This window comes from Lepidothrix coronata, unplaced genomic scaffold (assembly GCF_001604755.1).
Source record: "Lepidothrix coronata isolate B3197 unplaced genomic scaffold, Lepidothrix_coronata-1.0 Scaffold5, whole genome shotgun sequence".
NCBI classification, from domain to species: domain Eukaryota; kingdom Metazoa; phylum Chordata; class Aves; order Passeriformes; family Pipridae; genus Lepidothrix; species Lepidothrix coronata.
In genome coordinates, this window is record NW_016690185.1 from 2302402 (window position 1) to 2321992 (window position 19591).

At 41.7% G+C, this 19591-nt stretch overlaps 1 protein-coding gene across 1 annotated transcript; it reads left to right on the forward strand.

Moving 5' to 3' along the window:
* Nucleotides 1–1576: 1576 nt before the first annotated feature.
* RPF2 (ribosome production factor 2 homolog) lies at nucleotides 1577–14750 on the forward strand. Its single transcript, XM_017830459.1, has 10 exons — nucleotides 1577–1675; nucleotides 2828–2960; nucleotides 3716–3753; nucleotides 4260–4299; nucleotides 6963–7044; nucleotides 7137–7213; nucleotides 8364–8463; nucleotides 12843–12945; nucleotides 13896–14040; nucleotides 14344–14750. Exons 1-10 carry the CDS (start codon nucleotides 1653–1655, stop codon nucleotides 14521–14523), a joined length of 921 nt encoding a protein of 306 aa, XP_017685948.1. The 5' UTR covers nucleotides 1577–1652; the 3' UTR covers nucleotides 14524–14750.
* Nucleotides 14751–19591: the final 4841 nt, after the last annotated feature.

Sequence of the window (19591 nt, forward strand, 5' to 3'; positions counted from 1 at the left end):
CATCAGTGGTTCCCAAGGTGGTCCATGGAAATGTATTGTGGTGCCTAGCTACTCTGTGGGTTGACACTACATAATGCTACATAATTTATATTGCTACCCACCATTTTATATCACAGTTGAGTGTGTGGTGCACTCAGAATAATGTTTTTAAAAGCACATTTTTTTAAACAGAAAACATTTTCTTCCTGACCTTTCTACCTTCCTGCCTTTGTTTGCTTCCCTCAAAACAGTGTAACTGCAATAGTGAGGATGGGAACACCTAAATAATTCCAGAATAATTATGGAATAGTTTAATTAGTAATGATCAGAGAAGTTCACTCCCAGTGTTCACAGCACAGGATCGGTAAAGACAAGTCATCAAAAACACAGCAGTTGCAAACCATCAATCCCACTATTCTGCTTTTGCTATGTAGAAGCAACTTGAATCAAAGGGGAAAGGGAGGCAGGGAGAGGAAGGTGAAGAAGAAGAGGGACCATGTTCTGTATGCCTCCAGCCTGGGTATGGATCTTTTACATGGTAGTGTCTGCGCTTGAGGTTTCAGGGAGACTGCTCAGTTGTCTCTCTGGCTTTAACTGCAACCATGGAAGTTTAAAAGCATCCTTCAGACTTGATTTGTGTGGTGCTGATAGAGGATAATTATAACTGGAATAACGATCTTGGGAATGTTATGAACTGGTGAAACACGTGCTCCTGTCTGCTGGGGGGAGCTATGAACTGGTGAAACACGTGCTCCTGTCTGCTGGGGGGAGCATTTGCGGAGCTGGGCTGCACTTGCTGACAGCTGAGTCTCCTGCAGAGGAGGCTGGGTGGGTGGTAGGTTCAGCACGCTTGCCATGGCCCCTTGAGAACAGAGAGGTGCTTCCAAGAGTTTGTTCTCTGTCACAATGCAACTCTATCTCATGTTTTCTTAACCAATTGCCAAGTCTGTCACTACGTATGCGTGAGCTTTTTTCCTTATGTACAAGGAATATTCTAGCAGAATTGGTTTCTGGCCTTTTTACCAATTTTGTAGAAAAAAAGGCCCTGCAAGTTGTTTATTTGAAATGCAGTTAAAAATTGGTGGGCATGGGGGACAGAATCACAAAATATGCTGAGTTGCAAGGGACCCACGTGGATCATCCAAGTCCAACTCCCAGCTCCACACAGGACCATTCCCAAGAGTCACACCATGTGTCTGAGAGTATCATCCAAATGCTTCTTGAACTCCGTCAGACTTGATGCTCTGACCATTTCCCTGGGGAGCCTGTTCCAGTACCCAACCACCCTCTGGGTGAAGAACCTTTCCCTAATACCCAACCGAAACCTCCCCGACACAGCTCCAGGCCATTCCCTTGGGTCCTGTCACTGGTCACCACAGAGTGCCTGCCCCTCCTCTTCCCCTCGTGAGGAACCTCCAGTGAGGTCTCCCCTCAGTCTCCTCCAGGCTGAACAGACCAAGTGACCTCAGCCGCTCCCCGTATGACTCCCGCTCCAAGCCCTTCTCCATGTGGGACGAGTGACCCCGTGGACTCGGCCGGACGCCGGCTCCCCGCAGCCCTGCCCCGCGCACGCGCATTGCCCGGCCCGGCGCGCTCCCTCCCGCCCGCTCCCGGCGGACGTGACGCGACGGACGGCGGTGCCCGCGCGTCCTTCCGCACGTGAGGCGGCGGCGATGGATCCGCTGGACCGCGTCGTGTGAGTGTGCCAGGGGTCTCCTCCCGGTCTGGGCGGCCTCCGAGCTTTGCTGCCTCCCCGGGCTCTGGGAAACGAGAGCAGGCGGCTGCGGGGCTGTGGGGAGGGTCGCGGAGGGGAAGTCGGCAGAGAGAAAAGCCCTCTGCAAAACATGCGGGAAGGAGGAAAACGGAGCGCTGCCGTCTTTTTAGTGATGGCCAGTCAGCCCTTAGTTGGTGGCTTGAAGGAGTCGCGGTGCCCAGCTGGTTTTGAATTTGTGTGTTTCTGTATACCTGAGAGAACTGTCTTCGTCTCTGCTGGAAGTTTCATTGGTGCCAGCGACAGGACGAGGAGCAATGGCCATAAAGTAAAACACAGGGAGTTTCACCTCAACATGAGGAAGAACTTCTTTAGATTGATTGTGGCAGAGCACTGGAACAGGCTGCCCAGGGAGATCATGGAATCTCTCTCTCTCTGGAGACATCCAAAACCCACCTGGATGCGTTTCTGTTTTACCTTCTCCAGGTGACCCTGCCTTGACAGGAAGGTTGGATTAGATGATCTCCAGAGGTCCCTTCCAACCCTAATTTTTTCTGTGGTGCTGTGATACCTGTGTGTTTGGGGGTTTTGTTTGTTTTGAAAAAGAAATTAAAAATAATGTTTAACGGAGAAGATAACCTGGTGGAGAAATGTATTTCTGAAGCCATGTAGTTACGGATTTATATAAGCTGTGTGCCCCTGCGAAGGCTGATGTATTTCACTTGACTAATGCCCTGCTCTCTGGTTCCTGCCAGCAGATGTGCCATACTCTTCCCAGAAGCAAGTCTCTGGCTTGGGGAGGGAGCTGGTGTGAGGAGAAGCTTTCAGCCTGTCAGTAGGCTGGGAATCCTGGTATATCTTAACCTCTAAATTAGGAGAAACTGAAAAGTACAAGACTGTAAAATCAGCTTTTGTACCTGGGGGGAACAGAGAGGAAGAGGAGTGGCAGTAAAACACATTCATCTGAGACTGAGCTTTTGGCATTGATTGTATTTCTGCTGGTTGGGATTAGTTGGAGTCATTGAAACAAGTTACTTGAACACAGCTTGTTCCAATTCTAGTTTGGTTTCATTGTTTTCTGTGGTGTCAGGTGTTGTTACTAATATTAAGTTATTAACTATTAATTTATTGTTACAGGAAGCCTAAAACTAAGAGAGCAAAAAGATTTCTTGAGAAGAGAGAACCCAAGCTTAACGAAAATACAAAAAATGCTATGCTCATAAGAGGGGGAAATGCAAACTTAACAGTGACTGCAGTGCTTAAAGATATTGTAAGTTGTTGGACATAGTGTGCAGCCTTCCTTTCTCTTTCTTACAATTTGCATATTCTCTGCTGGACTGTCAGTATTTTCATACTCTCCCTGTACCCCAAATCTCAGATTGACCAGTACTCCAAAGGTGTCATTACCTGCTTATTGATGGAGATTATTTTCTTCCAATTTCTTCTTTGCCAGAAATTTTGAGCTTGCTCTCTTATTTTTTCCGCAATTGTCCAGTATATAAAGTGAAGTTCTGCCAAGTCCCTTTGAAAACAAGAGGATTAGGTACAGAACTGGGACTGTATCACACAGCTAAGTCATATCCCAGAATCCTGTAAACTGCTTGTATGTATTGATATGGAGCTTTCAGCCTCTCCTAAAACTTTAAGTTACCAATTCTGTCTCCTAAGTCCATAGCTGAAAAACATAGCTGTTCCTACACTCTTTTCTTATATTGCTTTGTTGTTTTCTTACCATCTTATGCTGCTGTTTGTCCTCATATCCCTAGAAGCAGAGGGATTACTTTACCTGACTTTAATTTCAGCTGCTTCTCAATTTCTACAAATAACTCCTTCAATTAATTTGAAACCAAGATTGTTACCAACATGAAGGGTGTTACTATCAGCAGGCTTTTTGAGGTGCCTTCTTCTAGACTGATCTGCACAAACAGTTACTGTTTCATATGATCATGTAAGTTGTAGGGTTATAGCAAAAACAGTGCTGGGCATGTTTTAGAGATGACACGTGTTTAACTTTTTGTTTTGCAGTATGCTGTGAAGAAGCCTTTTGCTGTCCTGTATAAAAAGTAAGTGATCTCACTTTGATGTCTTTGAGTTCTCTGACAGACAGACAGCTTTTGGTAATTTCAGACCATGAATAAAGATGCTGGCCAGCATGGGGGCTTGAACAATGACAAGGGTCACCTGAGATGGCTGAGATTGATCATAATTTTGAATAGACTGGAAACAAGCTACACATGATCAGCATTGATGCTGAGCCCTGTTCTGTGGCAGGTGGTATGGAGCAGGATTCAGCTGTAAGTCTTGCTCAAAATGGGAACCCAATATCTTTATGGCTAAATTTAATGTTGAATGAACAGGCAAATGCAACTGTTCATGGAGTGTCACTGGTGGTGATGGTGGTCTGGAAGTCTATTAATATGACTTGTGGTTTGAACTCTAACTGAGCCTCTGCTCCTGGAGTTTCAGTAGAATGCAGAATTTTATTATTATTGGAGAACTAAGTAAAAGTGGCTATCTGAGCCTGTTGTCTTTTTTTTTCTTCTAACTTTTCTTTTTCCTCTCCTCTCAGGAAAAATATTACCAGGCCTTTTGAGGATCAAACATCATTGGTAAGTATAAACAATGTTTTCTCTTACAACATTTTTGAGCAGGCTCATGTGCCAAAAGATGAACCATCAGGGAAGAAGACTAGCCTGGCTGAACAGAGAGCTTTGGCTGGAACTCAGGGATAAAAAGAGACTGTATCACCTTTGGAAGAAGAGGCAGACAACTCAGGAGTATTCCAAGGATGTTGTGAGGGTATGCAGGGAGAAAGTTTGAAAGGCCCAAGCCTAACTAGAATTTAATCTGGTTACTGCCATAAAAGACAATTAAAAATGTTTTTACAAATACATCAACAACAAAGCGAGGGTTAAGGAGAATCTCCATCCTTTACTGGATGCAGGAGGAAACATAAAGACAAAGGATGAGGAAGAGGCTGACGTACTTAATGCTTCTTTGTCTTGATCTTTTAATAGCAACACCAGTTGCTCTCTGGGTACCCAGACCTCTGAGCTGGAAGACAGGGACAAGGAGCAGAATGAAGGTCCCATAATCCAGGAGGAAATGGTTGGTGACCTGTTACAACACTCAGACATGCACATGTATGGGGCCACATGGGATCCCATCCAAGGTTAATCAGGGGGCTGTTGGAAAAGCTCACCAAGCCCCTTTCAATCATTTAGCAGCAGTCCTGGGGAGGCTAACTGGGGAGGTCTCAGTTGACTGGTGATTAACCAGTGTGATGCCCATCTACGGGAAGGGTTGGAAGGAGGATCTGGGGAACTACAGGCCTGTCAGCCTGACCTCAGTGCTGGGTAAGGTCACAGAACAGACTGTATTGAGCACTATCACACGGTACGTGCAGAACAACCAGGGGATCAGGCCCAGCCAGCATGGGTTTGTGAAAGCAGGTCCTGCTTGACCAACCTGATTTCCTTCTATGAGAGGGTGACCTGCTTAGTGGATGAGGGAAAGGTAGTGGATGTTGTCTACCTGGACAATAATAAAGCCATTGACACTGTGTCCCACAGGATTCTCCTAGAGAAACTGGCTGCTCGTGGCTTGGACAGGTGCACTGTTCACTGGGTAAAAACCTGGCTGGTTGGCTGGGCCCAGAGGATTGTGGTGAATGGTGCCACATGCAGCTGGTGGCTGGTCACCAGTGGGGTTCCCCAGGGCTCAGTATTGGGGCCAGTCCTGTTCTGTGTCTTTACTGATGATCTGGATGAGGGGATGGAGTGCATCCTCAGTCAGTTTGAAGACGACACCAAGTTGGGAGTGTTGACCTGCTTGAGACTTGGCAGGGTCTACAGAGGAATCTGGAGTGGCTGGATTGATGGGCTGGAGCTAATTGTATGAGGTTCAACAAGGTGAAGGGCAGAGTCCCGCACTTGGCTCACAACAACCCCATGCAGCGTTACAAGCTGGGGCAAAAGTAGCTGGAAAGCTGCCAAGCAGAAAATCAGAGCCTAGAAAGGTATAGAAAGTCAAAGTTAGTTTGTGGGGTTTTTTTCACTTGGTTACAGGCATTTTTTTAAAAGGGCAACTTTGCAATGTATGTGTTGTTGCAGTATATGCAGGACACATATGAGGCATTTGAGTTTTTTGCATCTCCTTAATATACAGCTATTAGAGAGTGTATAGATATCAACACACAGTAATTAACAGAGCTGTATGAGCACATGTTTCAAGGGTAGTCCCCTCTGGTCTGTTCTTGGCCTGTCCAGAGTCAGCATTTTTCAGGGACCTGGTGACAAAACTCTGTGCTGAGCTGTGTGATTTGTACATGCAGTAAATCCAACCTCTCCAGGTGTCTCTCGACTTCCCAGAGGGACAGAGCTGCTGTGTCCTCTCTGAGCCAATGCTGTTGCGGGAGTGGGAAGAGTTGAAGTGTCCTTTTCTGCTTCACGACTGCTAGGTGCAGGTATATGCTTCTGGGGAGTACTGGATAAATAGTGTATGTGTGTGTATCACAGAACCATTGATACACAAAATGAGGAGCTGCCCTGAGAAGCAACAGTGTATAAAAAGACTTTGGAGCTGGACATCCTCAAAAAGAACTACTGTAATGTTGGCTCTGGACATAATATCATAATAGGTTCTCTATCTACTCCACCTGGAAAAAAGATCTTCTCTATGATAGTCACTACTGGCTTGGCTTTAAATAGCATCTTAAATAATAAATTGACACGAAGTTGCTCTCTAGTAGGACTCTTGTGCTGAGTGTGAGAAGGTTAGATATTTAAAGGTATTCATAGACTTGCTGTTGAGGAAATTAACTGATTGTTCAGAAGCTGTTAGGCAAAGCTAATGGGCTACGTAAAGTTTAGCTGGGGAACTAAAATGAGGCATTACTACTGCACCCAGCTTGCAAATACTTACTCTTCAGGCAAAGAGAAGTGGATGAAAGTATCTTAAGTAGAAGTAAATGATGAGAAATTATGGAAAATGGTGTTACAGATAAAATGACAAGAAAAAAATTGCCTGGGTTGACCTTTAAGATGCAGTGGAAAATAAATAAAAAAAAAAAAAGAAATTATTTGAACCTTGAATCCAGCTGCCAATTTTAACTTAAGTGGACCTAGACATGCTCAAAACTCTTCTGGTAAGTGCAGTAGCTCTTCTCATTAAGCAGCTCCTAAACTCACAGGTTTGTGATCTATACCTTTGCAGAATATTTTAAACCCTACAACTTATAACTCACGGGTTTTGTTCTTTTCCTCAATTGCAGGAATTTTTTTCCAAGAAATCAGATTGTTCTCTGTTTCTGTTTGGCTGTCATAACAAGAAGCGACCTAACAACCTGATAATAGGTAATATGCCTCACTTCGGTTTTTATTGGGATGACAAGTGTAGTTTTCAGTGAATATTTAAATAGCTAGATATTCTTGTTTTACTCTCATAGGTCGCATGTTTGACTATCATGTCCTGGACATGATTGAGCTAGGCGTGGAGAAGTTTGTATCCCTAAAAGATGTCAAGGTAAGGAATCACTAATCTAGTATTTCAGTGACACCTACTGGTGGATTTTTGGTGCATTTTTTTGTTTAAAAAAGTGTTTCGTGCAGTATGTGAGGATTGGTAATTTGTGTACTCCAAAATGTTAATTTTATGCTCTGCTTTTTAATTTATTTTGGTTGTTTTAAGCAAGCTTGCAACTCTCTTTGCAAATTCTGTTTTAGTCTTGGTTTATTTCTAATATTTTCCTTTTAATTAAAGAGCTACATTTACAAAATTGTCAGATTCTGCCCATGGTTCCTGTATAAACTGGTGCAATCTTTGAAAACTGAAATCCTTGTTCACAAATTATAACCAAAGAGAATCACTCCGCTGACTGAGATAATTCCAGAACTTTCTTTAGCTTTTAGTTGCACATAAATGCCATTTTTCAGGGAACTATACTTAATTCAGACGAGGAGCTAACATCTTTATTATTTAAACACAGAGAAAATTCACATTTTTGGCTATGGTAGGCTCATTTTGACAAGACTAAAACTTATTTTGTATGTGTGTACTTCTGTATCAAGCAGTTCATGCACTGGAAAAATAAGTAATTTTTACGGTACTTATTACAGTGTATAAATTGGTAGAGCAGTTCAGAAGGATAGTGAAGAAATTATGGTTTATAAATGTGAATCCTTCCCTTGAAGTCAGATTGTGATGTGTCTTCATAACACTGTTTATAACAGGGAAGTTACAGTTAAATAAATGTACCTGTTTTCCAGAATTAAAATTATGTGATTGACTAAACTGTTCTTTTAACCTTTTTCGTGTATTCTCTAATGTCAGAAGTAGAATAAACTTGTTTGCCTCTAATTTTAGTTTTCTTGTTATTAACTGCAGTCAAAATCACTCTTTTTCCACTGGAAGCAGTTATCTTATACATTTTATGGTAAAGAAGCCCTCTTTCTTTAATCCAGAACAAAGAATAATACAATTCACCCTTTTAAAAACAAAATCCCTCCATACATTTGCAGCTTTGTTCAGTGAAAAAAAAAGTGTGTATTCTGTCTGCAGTGATCATAGGTCACCACAGTGTTCCATTCAGTGTTCAATGGCTAACCACCTAAGTCAATAACATGTTCCTTAACACGGTCTGAATTTTTGTTGTTTTAAAATTCTTATTCCACAGAACAGTAAATGTCCCGAAGGAACAAAACCTATGTTGATATTTGCTGGCGACGTGTTTGATGTAAATGAAGAATACAGAAGACTGAAGAGCCTTCTTATTGGTCAGTATTTTGATTATTTAAACAGTAGGATTGCATAAATCTGTAGCAATGGGATCTATTGGGAAATGCTGGTTTGTCAAAAAATGTTTGCTTGTGTTCAGCACAGAAAGAAAACAAGAGCAGGCACTTGTAACTTTCATGTCACACTCAATTAAAGTTAACCAATCATCATGACTCTTAGAGGGGAAAAAAAAGACTAGGCTAAAAGACTCTGAAATTGAAACTTGGGATTCGTAAAGTTCATTACTTTGATTATGGGAAAACTGTCATTTTTCAAAATGTCTTGACCTTGTAATTGTACTGAATTGTCACTTTTCTAACCAAATAATATTTTTGAAGTATCTAAATTGAAACCAGTGGATTAAGTTCAGAAAGTACGATATTTTTGCTTACAGAAAAGTCAGATCAGTATATTTGAGCTTCTGTTTTGTAATGAAAGCATTTTCTGTTGGAAATTCCACCAATTCTAACAGATGTGCCATTGATTAGAGTACTTGGAAAGAACATGTGCAGTAAAAGTCAGCTGCAGATAATAGCTGTGGCCTAACTTCAAGGCAGGCCTGGAGATTAGGAAACAAACTGGCGTTTCTTACTATCTCAAGGTTGGAGGCTCTGGAAGATAAAGCACATTGTAGCTTAGTCAGACATAGAGGTCATAGGGTACTGTGTCTCTTGACACTTAATGCATCTTACTTGGTAGAACTAGACCTAATAAGTAGGGTGGTGTGTTTTTTCTTTTTAATAGGTTTCCTAAAAGTAGATTACTTATTTTTTTAAGCTCTGATAAAATACTGAAACTGGCCCAATAGCAGTCTTGTTCTTTCAGTTCCATTCTTGAGTTTCTAGGCAAACAGGTAAATAATTGTTCTTTAGAAACAGACCTTAAAAATGAGAATTTTTTTTTCCTCAGTATTATAATTCCTTAAAGCAAGGTGTCTCATCTGAAATGAGACTGAAAGGGAGCAGGAGAGGAGAAAATTTTCATCCTCTCCATACAGCTGACTGGTTCTTGGGGATGGGTGAAAGGCTAGTGATTGAGCTTATAAGTCTGTGAAATTGGGTGAATACTGAATACAAAGATAAGTGAGTTTTAATACTGCATGTTTATGTTGTTGTAAATGAGTATTTATACTGCAGGAAGTAGGTGCATTTATTTTCTGAAGTGTATTTTGTTCAGGCAATCTCACAGAATCACAGAATCAGCTAGGCTGGAAAAGACCTCTGAGATCACCAAGTCCAACCTATGACCAAACATAGGTTTGACCTATTGTCAACTAGTTGACCTTGTCAACTAGACCGTGGCACTAAGTGCCACATGCAGTGTTTTCTTAAACACCTTCAGGAACAGTGACTCCACCACCTCCCTGGGCACCCCATGATCAAACAGCTTCAAGGGGAGACATGCATAGCAAGATAGTTACCCAATAACTAAGTAATTTGTCCTGTCCTTTTTCTTTGTTCATCTGTCCTTTCTCCTCTCCTATTTATTTGCTGTTAATGACTCTGCAGTCAAATGTACTCTACACCCAATCATTCTTCTTGAGTATATGCCAAAGTACTCAAGGTCTTAATTGTTCTGCTGACTTTTGTGAAATACCTGGATGCAAAGCAATAGACAAAGGAAAAGGTTAAGGAGAGTAAAGGCTTGAAGGTATTACTAATCAATTAAAATCATTTGGTAATAATTTGACCTGCTTCAAAACTGGCCTTAACTGATAGGGAAGAACTGATTCATTCTGTTTCTGCAAAAAATGGTGCCTTTAACCTGCCACTCGATTGCTAAGAAAGATAGAAAAATGTCTTTGTAACAGCAGCAGCAAATATTTTGTTGCTGTACCAGTGTTGTTGGGATCCCAGAGGGAATATTAGATAGCTAGCAGCTTCTTGTTGCCAAAGCACTGTGATGCCAGTGATGCTGGTTAACAACCAAGCTTTCATTGGCTTTTGTGATACCAAAGGGGCTAATGCATGTTTGGAATATCATCTTAGCAGCAGTTTCTTTGTAAAAATAAAGGCAAGGGTGATTTATTGTCTTCATGGTAACCAAAACCTATAGTCTGGTTAAACTGTGAAGTGGAAGAATTTATTTAGAAGAAATAAATGACAGCTGCATTTTCCTTAGAGACCTGGAAGACAAAGACATCCCATTCTTTCTCTTTTGGTTTTCATTGCCCTCTGATGTGGTAGTGTAGGAGTTAATTTACAATATAAGTCTTTGGAATGCAGTTCATGAAATTCTAATAACTTTTTATATAAAATGTTTTAACTCTTACAACACTACCTGCTTGCCAGTTCTGTTATCACACACCCATTTTATCCTAAAAATGGCTAGGCACTATAGGGCTTGCTTATATACTTTCTAAAACATTGGTTTGCAGGAGACCTCTGCAATTTTAGATTGACTGTGACCTTGTTCTGCATACAGCCTTCCTCACGCAGACTTTTTTTGAGTGTTTCAAAATTTTTGTGGGCTCCTTCTGGCCAATAAAGGGCATGGCTGGGAAATGTCTGGGATAGAATTTAACTGCCTTAATGCTAACTATAGCTACATAGAATACAGTGTTACCAGCTCTTAGATACAAATTGATATAGAAAAAACTGCATAGACTTATGTTCCAAAATAATTTAGAAATTTGATCTGGAAATGGAAAGGTCCTGTGAAGCTCTCTGCAGGAAAGAGTAAATTAGAAGTTCTAGAAACATGTTTGAGGACAAGGGGGAGAGAGAACTAGGAATGGAAAGAAAGGAGAAAGCAAGTCTGTAATCCAACCAAAGCCAGAGTTGTAAATTAGGAGTACATTAAAAAAACTTCAACTCTCTGGGTATACTGAAGTGTAAGGTTTCTGCAGCTCTTCAGTGTTGCCAGGAAACAGAAATTCCTGACCACCTGCGTTTATTGGAAGAGATCATCCTGTGGGTAAAAGGATGTATGATGCCACAGGAAAATATGAAGGGGAGGTGCTGCCAGTTAAACCACTGTAAATGTAAACTGCAGAGAACTAGTCAAAGGGAAAAAAATATGCCACAAGCAAACAAAATGTTTTATTTGCAACTTTTCCTCTAACTACAAGCTCGACTCAAAAGAAGAGGAAAGAGAGTATTTAATTGACAAGGAAATTTCCTGACCTGACTCCAGCTGGTATTTGCCAGCAAGACTTTGTTTTGGATGTCACTCCAGTGCTGATTCTCTTGAAAAAAGGTAGTGGAGGAAAGGACAACTAGCCAAGGGATCTGAAAATGGGACAGAGCAGGAAAGACTGATGGGTTTTGCATCTGTTAGCGGTTCTCCTATGTTTCAGCATTGCCCTGTCGTGTTTATTAGCACACCTTGTTCCCTTGGTCAAGGTCACATTCTTTCTCCACCCTCTGCATATGTTGGACAGATTGCTGTGCTCCTTGCAAGCTCTCTGATTGCACAGTATATTTTCATAGCTTGATATAAGTACCTCGCTACAGGCAGCTTATTATTTAATCTGTGTGTTTCAGTGTTCTCTTTGCAGACTAAGCAAGTATTTCAAGTGCCTTAATTTTATAGATGTGTTGCTTATTAAATAGAGAAAACATTAGATTTAATGACGAATATTGTTCTACCCAGAGGACAAAAGTGCCTTGTTGTGAGGGATGTATGAAAGAAATTATATATCTAAACGTTTTTCCCAAGTCAGAGAGAGAGAGTGTAGGTAAGAGTAAACAAGATACAGTTTCAATCTATTGTGTAATGGTTTTGATCCCTCTTTCTGTTCTTCCAAATCTGGCTATGATTAAGAACCAAGTATCAGGTTTGAATGATGTCTTTAAACAGACACCTGAGCTAATGGCTTCTTTGTACTGATCTGTACAAAGATCTGATTATTAGCTAACTATTAACTAACCTAAACACAAGATAATTTTTTTTTCTGACTTTAGAGCTGAATATTTAAAAGAATAGACAATGCAATTATTCCAATTAGCTTAATAATATGAAGTCACTGCTCTGGAAGTACCTTTGCTCTTTTCCATGTACTTACTTTTAGATAGCATATATTGCTACCACGTTATCTCTAGGAAGTCACTGCGTTCCTGTCAAGATTTCTACACACATTTGGATTCACCAGTGCACACTAACACGTGCACTGAACTTTCTCTCTTGTGTTTTGGCCAGACTGCAGTTTTAAGTAGCGGCTATTTTGTGAAATTCCCACTGAACATCCAGCTTTTCTAGGCCATCCCTTGTATAGTCTTGCTTAGTTAGTTAGATGCAGGAAAAATATCCTTATAGGAATGGAGTTCCCGTCAGTGATGTGGGTCTGTTTTGAGATAAACCGGTTTGTTATAGCCATTTGTTGGTTTTATTCTCAGCCAAGAAACCTGGCACTTACTCTTTTTAAATACTCTTTCAGATTTCTTCAGAGGTCCTACTGTGCCCAGTGTTCGTCTGGCTGGTTTAGAGTACGTTCTGCATTTCACAGCTGTAGATGGCAAAATTTACATGCGAAGCTATAAGTGAGTATGTGTTTTATTTATTTGGTTTTTGGTACACTTGTCAGCTTTTCCCCAAATTTAACCCATAGTTGTGTAATTGAACTGGCTTGAGCTGCATTTAAAACATGCAGTGTGTAGAAGTGCTCCAGCGTAACACAGAGTAACTTGTACTGCAGAAGGAAAACACTTGAGCCCTAAATCTGCTGGTTCCTTCCTTGTTGAGCTCCTCCTTCTAGCTTGGATTAGTAAGGTGATGTGAATTAACTTGGTGGATTCTGAGTACTGTGTAAGACTTCATAGACTTAGCCTGTTCTCAGGTTGATGTCTCGGACTCTCCTCACGTAGGTGTTTGCTGGAGAGCGACGGGTGGTAGGCTGCAGCCAGAGATACACAAGGAAAAAGAGAAAAAGGCAGGACACGACAATCTTTCTTGCTGCGTTGGTGTTCACCCTCAGGTTCATGACCTGCCTTAGGAGGCTGTGAACATTCATAGCTTGTGTTCCATGCGATTTTGATTTCTTTTATTACAAAATCACTTTAATCAGTCTCATTCTAAAAACAAAAAACCAAAACACTTCCTCAGATACTGCTCAGGTTATTTTGCTGTAAATGATAATAAATATTTTTCATGTCTGTTAATATCAAGGGTGCTGTTTTGAATTTGAGGAGTAATATGGCTTTCAGGGTACTGGGACTGAGTTTTAACAGTAATACTGATTATACTGGTCTCATTAAAAAAAAACAGACAAACAAACAACATTAGCCAGGTATTTTTTGGGTATGTTGAAATAATAATGGGACAGATTTTGTATTTTATTAATTGTTATTGACAGATGTCTTTCTTGATAATAGAGTTAGTGGTAGCAGTGGATTTCTGGTTTGAACCGCAAGATTGAACCTGCCCTTCAGGAAGATGGATAATTCTTTATCACTTGGGACAATATTTATTTTGGTTGTTTTTCCCCTTCTAGAGTGCTTCTGAAGAAATCTGGCTGTAAAATACCTAGAATTGAACTGGAAGAGATGGGACCTTCATTAGATCTGGTTATGAGGAGGACACATTTAGCTTCAGATGACCTTTATAAGCTATCTTTAAAACAACCAAAAGCCCTGAAGGTATGTACCTTCGAAAGTGCATTACTTTCAGCTCTATCTGTAAAGAAATAAAAAACTGAAGTATTACTTATTGTATGTTTGACTAAAGCTGACTTTTATCTAGACCAGCTGAGATTTCTAGGGCCACAGCACTTCTGTGGTGATCAGCTGGCATCCAAACTCTCCTCTAGAAGCACTTAGAACATACAGCACAAATCTTCATCTCTAAACTCTAGACAACGTGCCCTTGCTTTTGGGCACCTGATTCTCGCCTTAGCTCCTGGGACTCTACTCAGAAATAGTAACATTGTTCTTTCCTTACAGCCTAAGAAGAAGAAGAATATCTCCCATGATGTGTTTGGTACAACTTATGGTCGAATCCACATGCAGAAGCAAGATCTTAGTAAACTGCAGACGCGGAAAATGAAAGGGTTAAAAAAGAGGCCAGCAGAGAAGTTGGCTGAAGATGGCGGGGCTACTCCCAAAAAGTCAAAATCAGCTTGATAGCCTGGAACAGCTTTGAAAACTCACTGTACCTTCAAATTTAGTGTATATATATATATATATATATATACATATATATATGTAGTAATATAGGTTGTCAGACATAAAAGATTTAGCTGCTGTTAGCTTTAGTTTTATAAAAAACACCTTTTGAATCATTTGTCATTTTAAAGGCAACATTGGGATATTCAGCTTTAACATGGAACTTGGTTATTTAAAATAAAAAATGTGATATGACTTCCTTAGTTTTCCAAAGCTGAGTATTTGTTCTCTTGGTATTAACAACTTATGCTAGTCAAGCAGGTGACTCATTTCCCGAACAGTTTTCACAGAATGGTTTGGTTTGGAAGGGACCTTAAAGACCATCTAGTTGCAACCCCCCTGCCCTGGGCAGGGACACCTTCCACTAGACCAGGCTACTCAAGGCCCCATTCAACTTGGCCTTGAACACTTCTGAGGATGGGGCATCCCCAAGTTCCCCAAGTTCTCGTGGGCAACCTGTTCCAGTGCCTCACCACCCGCAGAGTGAAGAATTTCTTTCTAATACCTAATCTAAACCTACTCTCAGTTTAAAGCCATTCCCGCTTGTCCTGTCACCACATGCTCTTATAAGAAGTCCCTTTCTAGCTCTCTTGCAGGCTGCCATTAGTACTGGAAGGTGCTATAAGGTCTCCCTGGAGCCTTCTCCAGACTGAACAGCCTCGACTCTCTCAGCCTGTTGCTGTAGGAGAGATGCTCCAGCCCCCTGGTCATCTTTGTGGCCCTCCTCTGGGCTTGCTTCAATAGGTTCACATGCTTGTTATGTTGGAGACTCCAGAGCTGGATGCAGTACTCCAGGTGTGATCTCAGAAGCATGGAATAGAGGTGCAGAATCTCTTCCCTCAACCTGCTGGTCCCACTGCTTTTGATGCAGCACAGGATATGGTTGTCCTTCTGGGCTGTGAGCACACATTGCTGACTCATGTTGAGCTTCTTGTCCACTGACACCCCCAAGTCCTTCTCAATCCATTCATCCCTCAGCCTGTATTTGTGCTTGGGATTGCTCCAACCCAGGTGCAGGACCTTGCACTTGGCCTTGTTGAACTTCATGAGGTTTGCACAGTCCCACCTCTCCAGCCTGTCCAGGTCCCTCTGGATGGCATCCCTTCCCTCCAGCGTGTCAACCTCACCACACAGCTTGGTGTCATTGGCAGACTTGCTGAGGGTGCACTGTCCATGTTGCTGACAAAGATGTTAAACAGCACCAGCCCCCACTACTGACCCCTGAGAGGCATCTTCACTTGGGACACCATCCCCTCCTTGTTGAGAACAAGGTCCATCATAGCACCTCTCCTTGTTGGCTGCTCTATCACTTGGAATTTGTCATCAGTGCACTCCAGGAATCTCATGGATTACTTATGTCCTGCTGTGCTGTCCCTCCAACCACCCTTGAGGTGGTTGAATTCACCTGTGATGACCAGGGCTTGTGAAGGTGAGGTTACCCCAGCTGTCTATAGAGGGACTCATCCACTCAGTGTTTCTGGTCAGGCAACCCAGTATAATGTCATCTGTCTCTGCCCTCTCTTTAATCCTTACCCATAAGCTTTTGGTTGGCTCCTCATCCATCCCCAAGCAGAGTTCCCTGCACTCCCTGATCACTGACACAGAGGGCTATGCTCCTTCCTCATCTCTGCTGCCTGTCCTTCCTAAAGAGCCTGTATCCTTTCATTCCAACCCTGCAGTTGTGGGAGCCATCCCACTAGGTCTCAGTGATGAAAATGGGATCATAGCCCTGCAGGTGTGTGCACATCTTTAACTCTTCTTATCTCCCATGCTCTGTGTGTTAGCATAGAGGCATTTAAATTGGATCTCCAAATAAGCGACTTACTGATAGCAGTCGCTGAAATTCCTCGGTGCTGCCCCTCAGGTGCTCTCCTGTTGACCTGCAATCCCTCTCCAGCCTTTGGGCATCTCTTGCTGGCATCAAACTGGAAGGAGTGGGATAGATTGAGTTTCCCTTCCCCCAGTAACTTCAGTTTTGTTGCTATTACGTTGGGAACCTTTCATCAGTCAGTTCTTCTTGAAATTCCGTGCAGGACCAGAGCAGTGTATGTGCATGATATACACTTCTCTGTTCATTTATTGTTTATGTATTTCAGGTTTTGCACAACTGCAACACTCAATAAACTATAAACCATTTTCTAAAGTGTGAACTCAGTACATGTCTGATGCCATGCTATGCTTTTAACTGTTGCATCAAGCCCTGCTTTACACTGGCAGAATCGGGAATGATTAAGGTGTTTTTACTGTGCTCATCACCATGGTAACAAAGTACCTGGTATTTACTTTAGGCATAAATGAAACCTTTACAGTTTGAATTTCAATCTTTGCTGCTTGATTTGTGCCCGGAATGGAAGTATGTGAAGCAACCACAAAAAGTACATTTTTTTTAGATCTTTTTTCTTCTTACCCTGCTTTCCTCCCAGGTTTGTGCTCATGAATTAGTGAAGACTCAGCAAAAGACTTGGGTGAAGGGGATGCGAGTTTAAGAGTTCAGTGGGACTTTGGTGTGGTGTTCTGTTTTGGAACACATTGAAAACCCTGGCTATTTTACTTCTGCTTGTCTCTTTTGAAGAAGCTGTTACTCTGACCTTAAGCATAATAATAATAAAAGCATAATTAAGCATAATTATGATAAAAGTGTACACACACTTTTATCATGAACACAGCAAGCTTGCTCGTCCTAGTTATGTTTTTAATGCTTTATCTTTTCTTGCTAGTTTTCTAATCAGCTGAAAAGTCACATCAGAAAATAGGCGGTTTGTTATTTTCAATTGTCTTCTGCATCCTGGATGGAAGCTGCTGTGCAGCTTTGCTTTCCTTATGGGAAAGAGAGCCGAGCCATAACTGTGGCTGTGCAAATGCCACACATGACGTTCGTGCTGTGTTCATTTGATAAAATTTGTAGTGTGAAAAAGGAGGGGCTTTACAAGTTTGGGATCACTATAGGGGTGCAAACATATTTATCATCAATATATTTGCATGGCTCTCTCTAAATCCTTTTCTCTGATCTATAACCATGTGGTTGAGAAATTGATGATTCCATAAGGTACTTCAGATTTGTATTTCCCACTGCATCTTTCTGAAGGACGAATCACTAGGCTTTTTTCTGAAAGCTGTGTTTGGTAATTGCTGTAGAAGAGATGTACTAATGGGCATGTTGTCTTTTACAAGCTTAGACTTGTAAAAGTAATAGTAAAATACTGTAAGTTCATAAAAGACAGCATGACCATAGTTTAAAAGGCTGTAAGTTGTATTTTCTTAATTTGGAAGCTAATTTTGGTGCTTAATTTGGTGTTTAAAAACCCCATTTCTTAGCAGTAGCGTAGACTATCTAACATCCTGCTACCTCAATGTAAAAAGTGAGACAGTTGTTCAGTAGAAGCCCTCAGAGATAAGCTGTTGCATCCTGGTGTGGGTTTTGTTTAATGCTGCTGCTGGGTTGCTCCTTGTATGAAGAGGAGTCTCAGGCAGGTGAGGGCTACTGTAGCTTCCAACACCTGAGTGTGGTTACTGTGCAGCTTCAGAGAAATGATAAATCCTTGGACATGGGAAATCAGTCAGTGGGGAGAACCCAAGTGCATTTATTCACTCTTTGCAGGGTCTTTTTGTCTCTCGTAGCTAGAGGTGGAACTTGAAGGGTCTGATGTCCCACACCTGTAGCTGTTTGTGTGAATACCCTTTTATTTGTAGCTTTTGTCAAAGTTGTCCCATTTTGGTGCAAATTCTTGTGTGGGAAGTGGAAAAGCTCTCTCTTATTTTTCGTGGCAGAAATGAACCATTCTGATCTCTCTATGACAAGATAGGATGAAGCCAAATTAACAAAAGAGATCACCTCATGTCTTTCAGAGAAGTTTCAACCTTGATATGAAGCACTGATAGGCAGGTGGCTAATGCATATGGCATGTATAACAGCACCTCTGCATGGTAGGCAATTGCTACATTCCAAATATCTGATTTAACTCAAGGTGAGTGGCAATGGGAAGGCTAAATATAACCTTTCTAGTGACATGATCTTATTTCCCAGAGTCTCTCAAAGTATAGGAAATTTGTCTGTAGCTGTGTGCATTGAGAACAGAACATTCAGTGCTCAAAGGGCAGCTGATGAAAGGGGCTTGCCTTACCTCAATTGCCCTTGCTTTCAGAGTTCACTAGGCTCTGAAAACACATAAACATGGCCCCAGGGTCTGCATGGCACGGGCAAGGCAAAACTGGCATGTTCATCCCTCTCCTCTGGCTTTCATCTTACCTCCCAGTGCACTGGAGATAACTTTATTTATGGGTTGAGCATAGTAATTGCTTTGGTTTCAAGAAAATCCCTGTGGGCAAAGCGTGGCTCCCGAGGCTGTACCTATATGGTAAAACAGAGGTAGAGTTGCAAATCAGCAGTCAAGCCTGTGCTCTCTTTAGTCTAGCTGGTAGGATGGTAAGGGCAAGGAAGGTATGATTTGAGCTTTCTGTGGACCCTCGGTCCATGTGCTGATGTTGCCCAGCTGTGCTGGTGTCTTCATTGCTGCTGTTAACTAGTCTATTGTGTCATTATAAATAACTAACAATTTACATATAATTCATAGCCTATCTGCACTGTAAGTTTACTTGGCTGTTTTTTGTGTAGAGGAATTATAAAAAGTAGCGAGAGAGGTAAATACTGAGCGTCAAAACCCACTAGGTTCTTGGGATTCCTGCATTTTTGGGAATCCATCCTGGGTGCACACCATCACAGCCTTAGCTCTGTGCTAGTGTAGTCTGACAGACTGAGCACTGAGAGCAATGAGTGGTATGTATTTCAAAAGAGCATATGAACTCCCTTCTCCTTCCTGGATTTTGTAGGTTTGAGTTTATCTTTACAGTTCCTTAGCAACCTTATTTGTTTTCAGTAAGTGCTTTCTGGGTTTGGTTGTGAGAGATTCCCTCCCCCACTGGCTTGGTTGCATCTGGGAAGGGTTAGAAAAGAGTGTGAAAAGAGGACATGGCAGACACACTGGGTAGCGCACTGACTGCTGCATCCTCCAGCCAGAGGAAAAAAGGC

Excerpts from the sequence above, each read along its gene's own strand:
- RPF2 (XM_017830459.1), top strand. The coding sequence starts at position 1,653 with ATGGATCCGCTGGACCGCGTCGT. Across the intron at positions 3,754-4,259 it reads TTTGCTGTCCTGTATAAAAA|GAAAAATATTACCAGGCCTT; the intron begins GTAAGTGATCTC and ends CTCTCCTCTCAG. Across the intron at positions 4,300-6,962 it reads TTGAGGATCAAACATCATTG|GAATTTTTTTCCAAGAAATC; the intron begins GTAAGTATAAAC and ends CCTCAATTGCAG.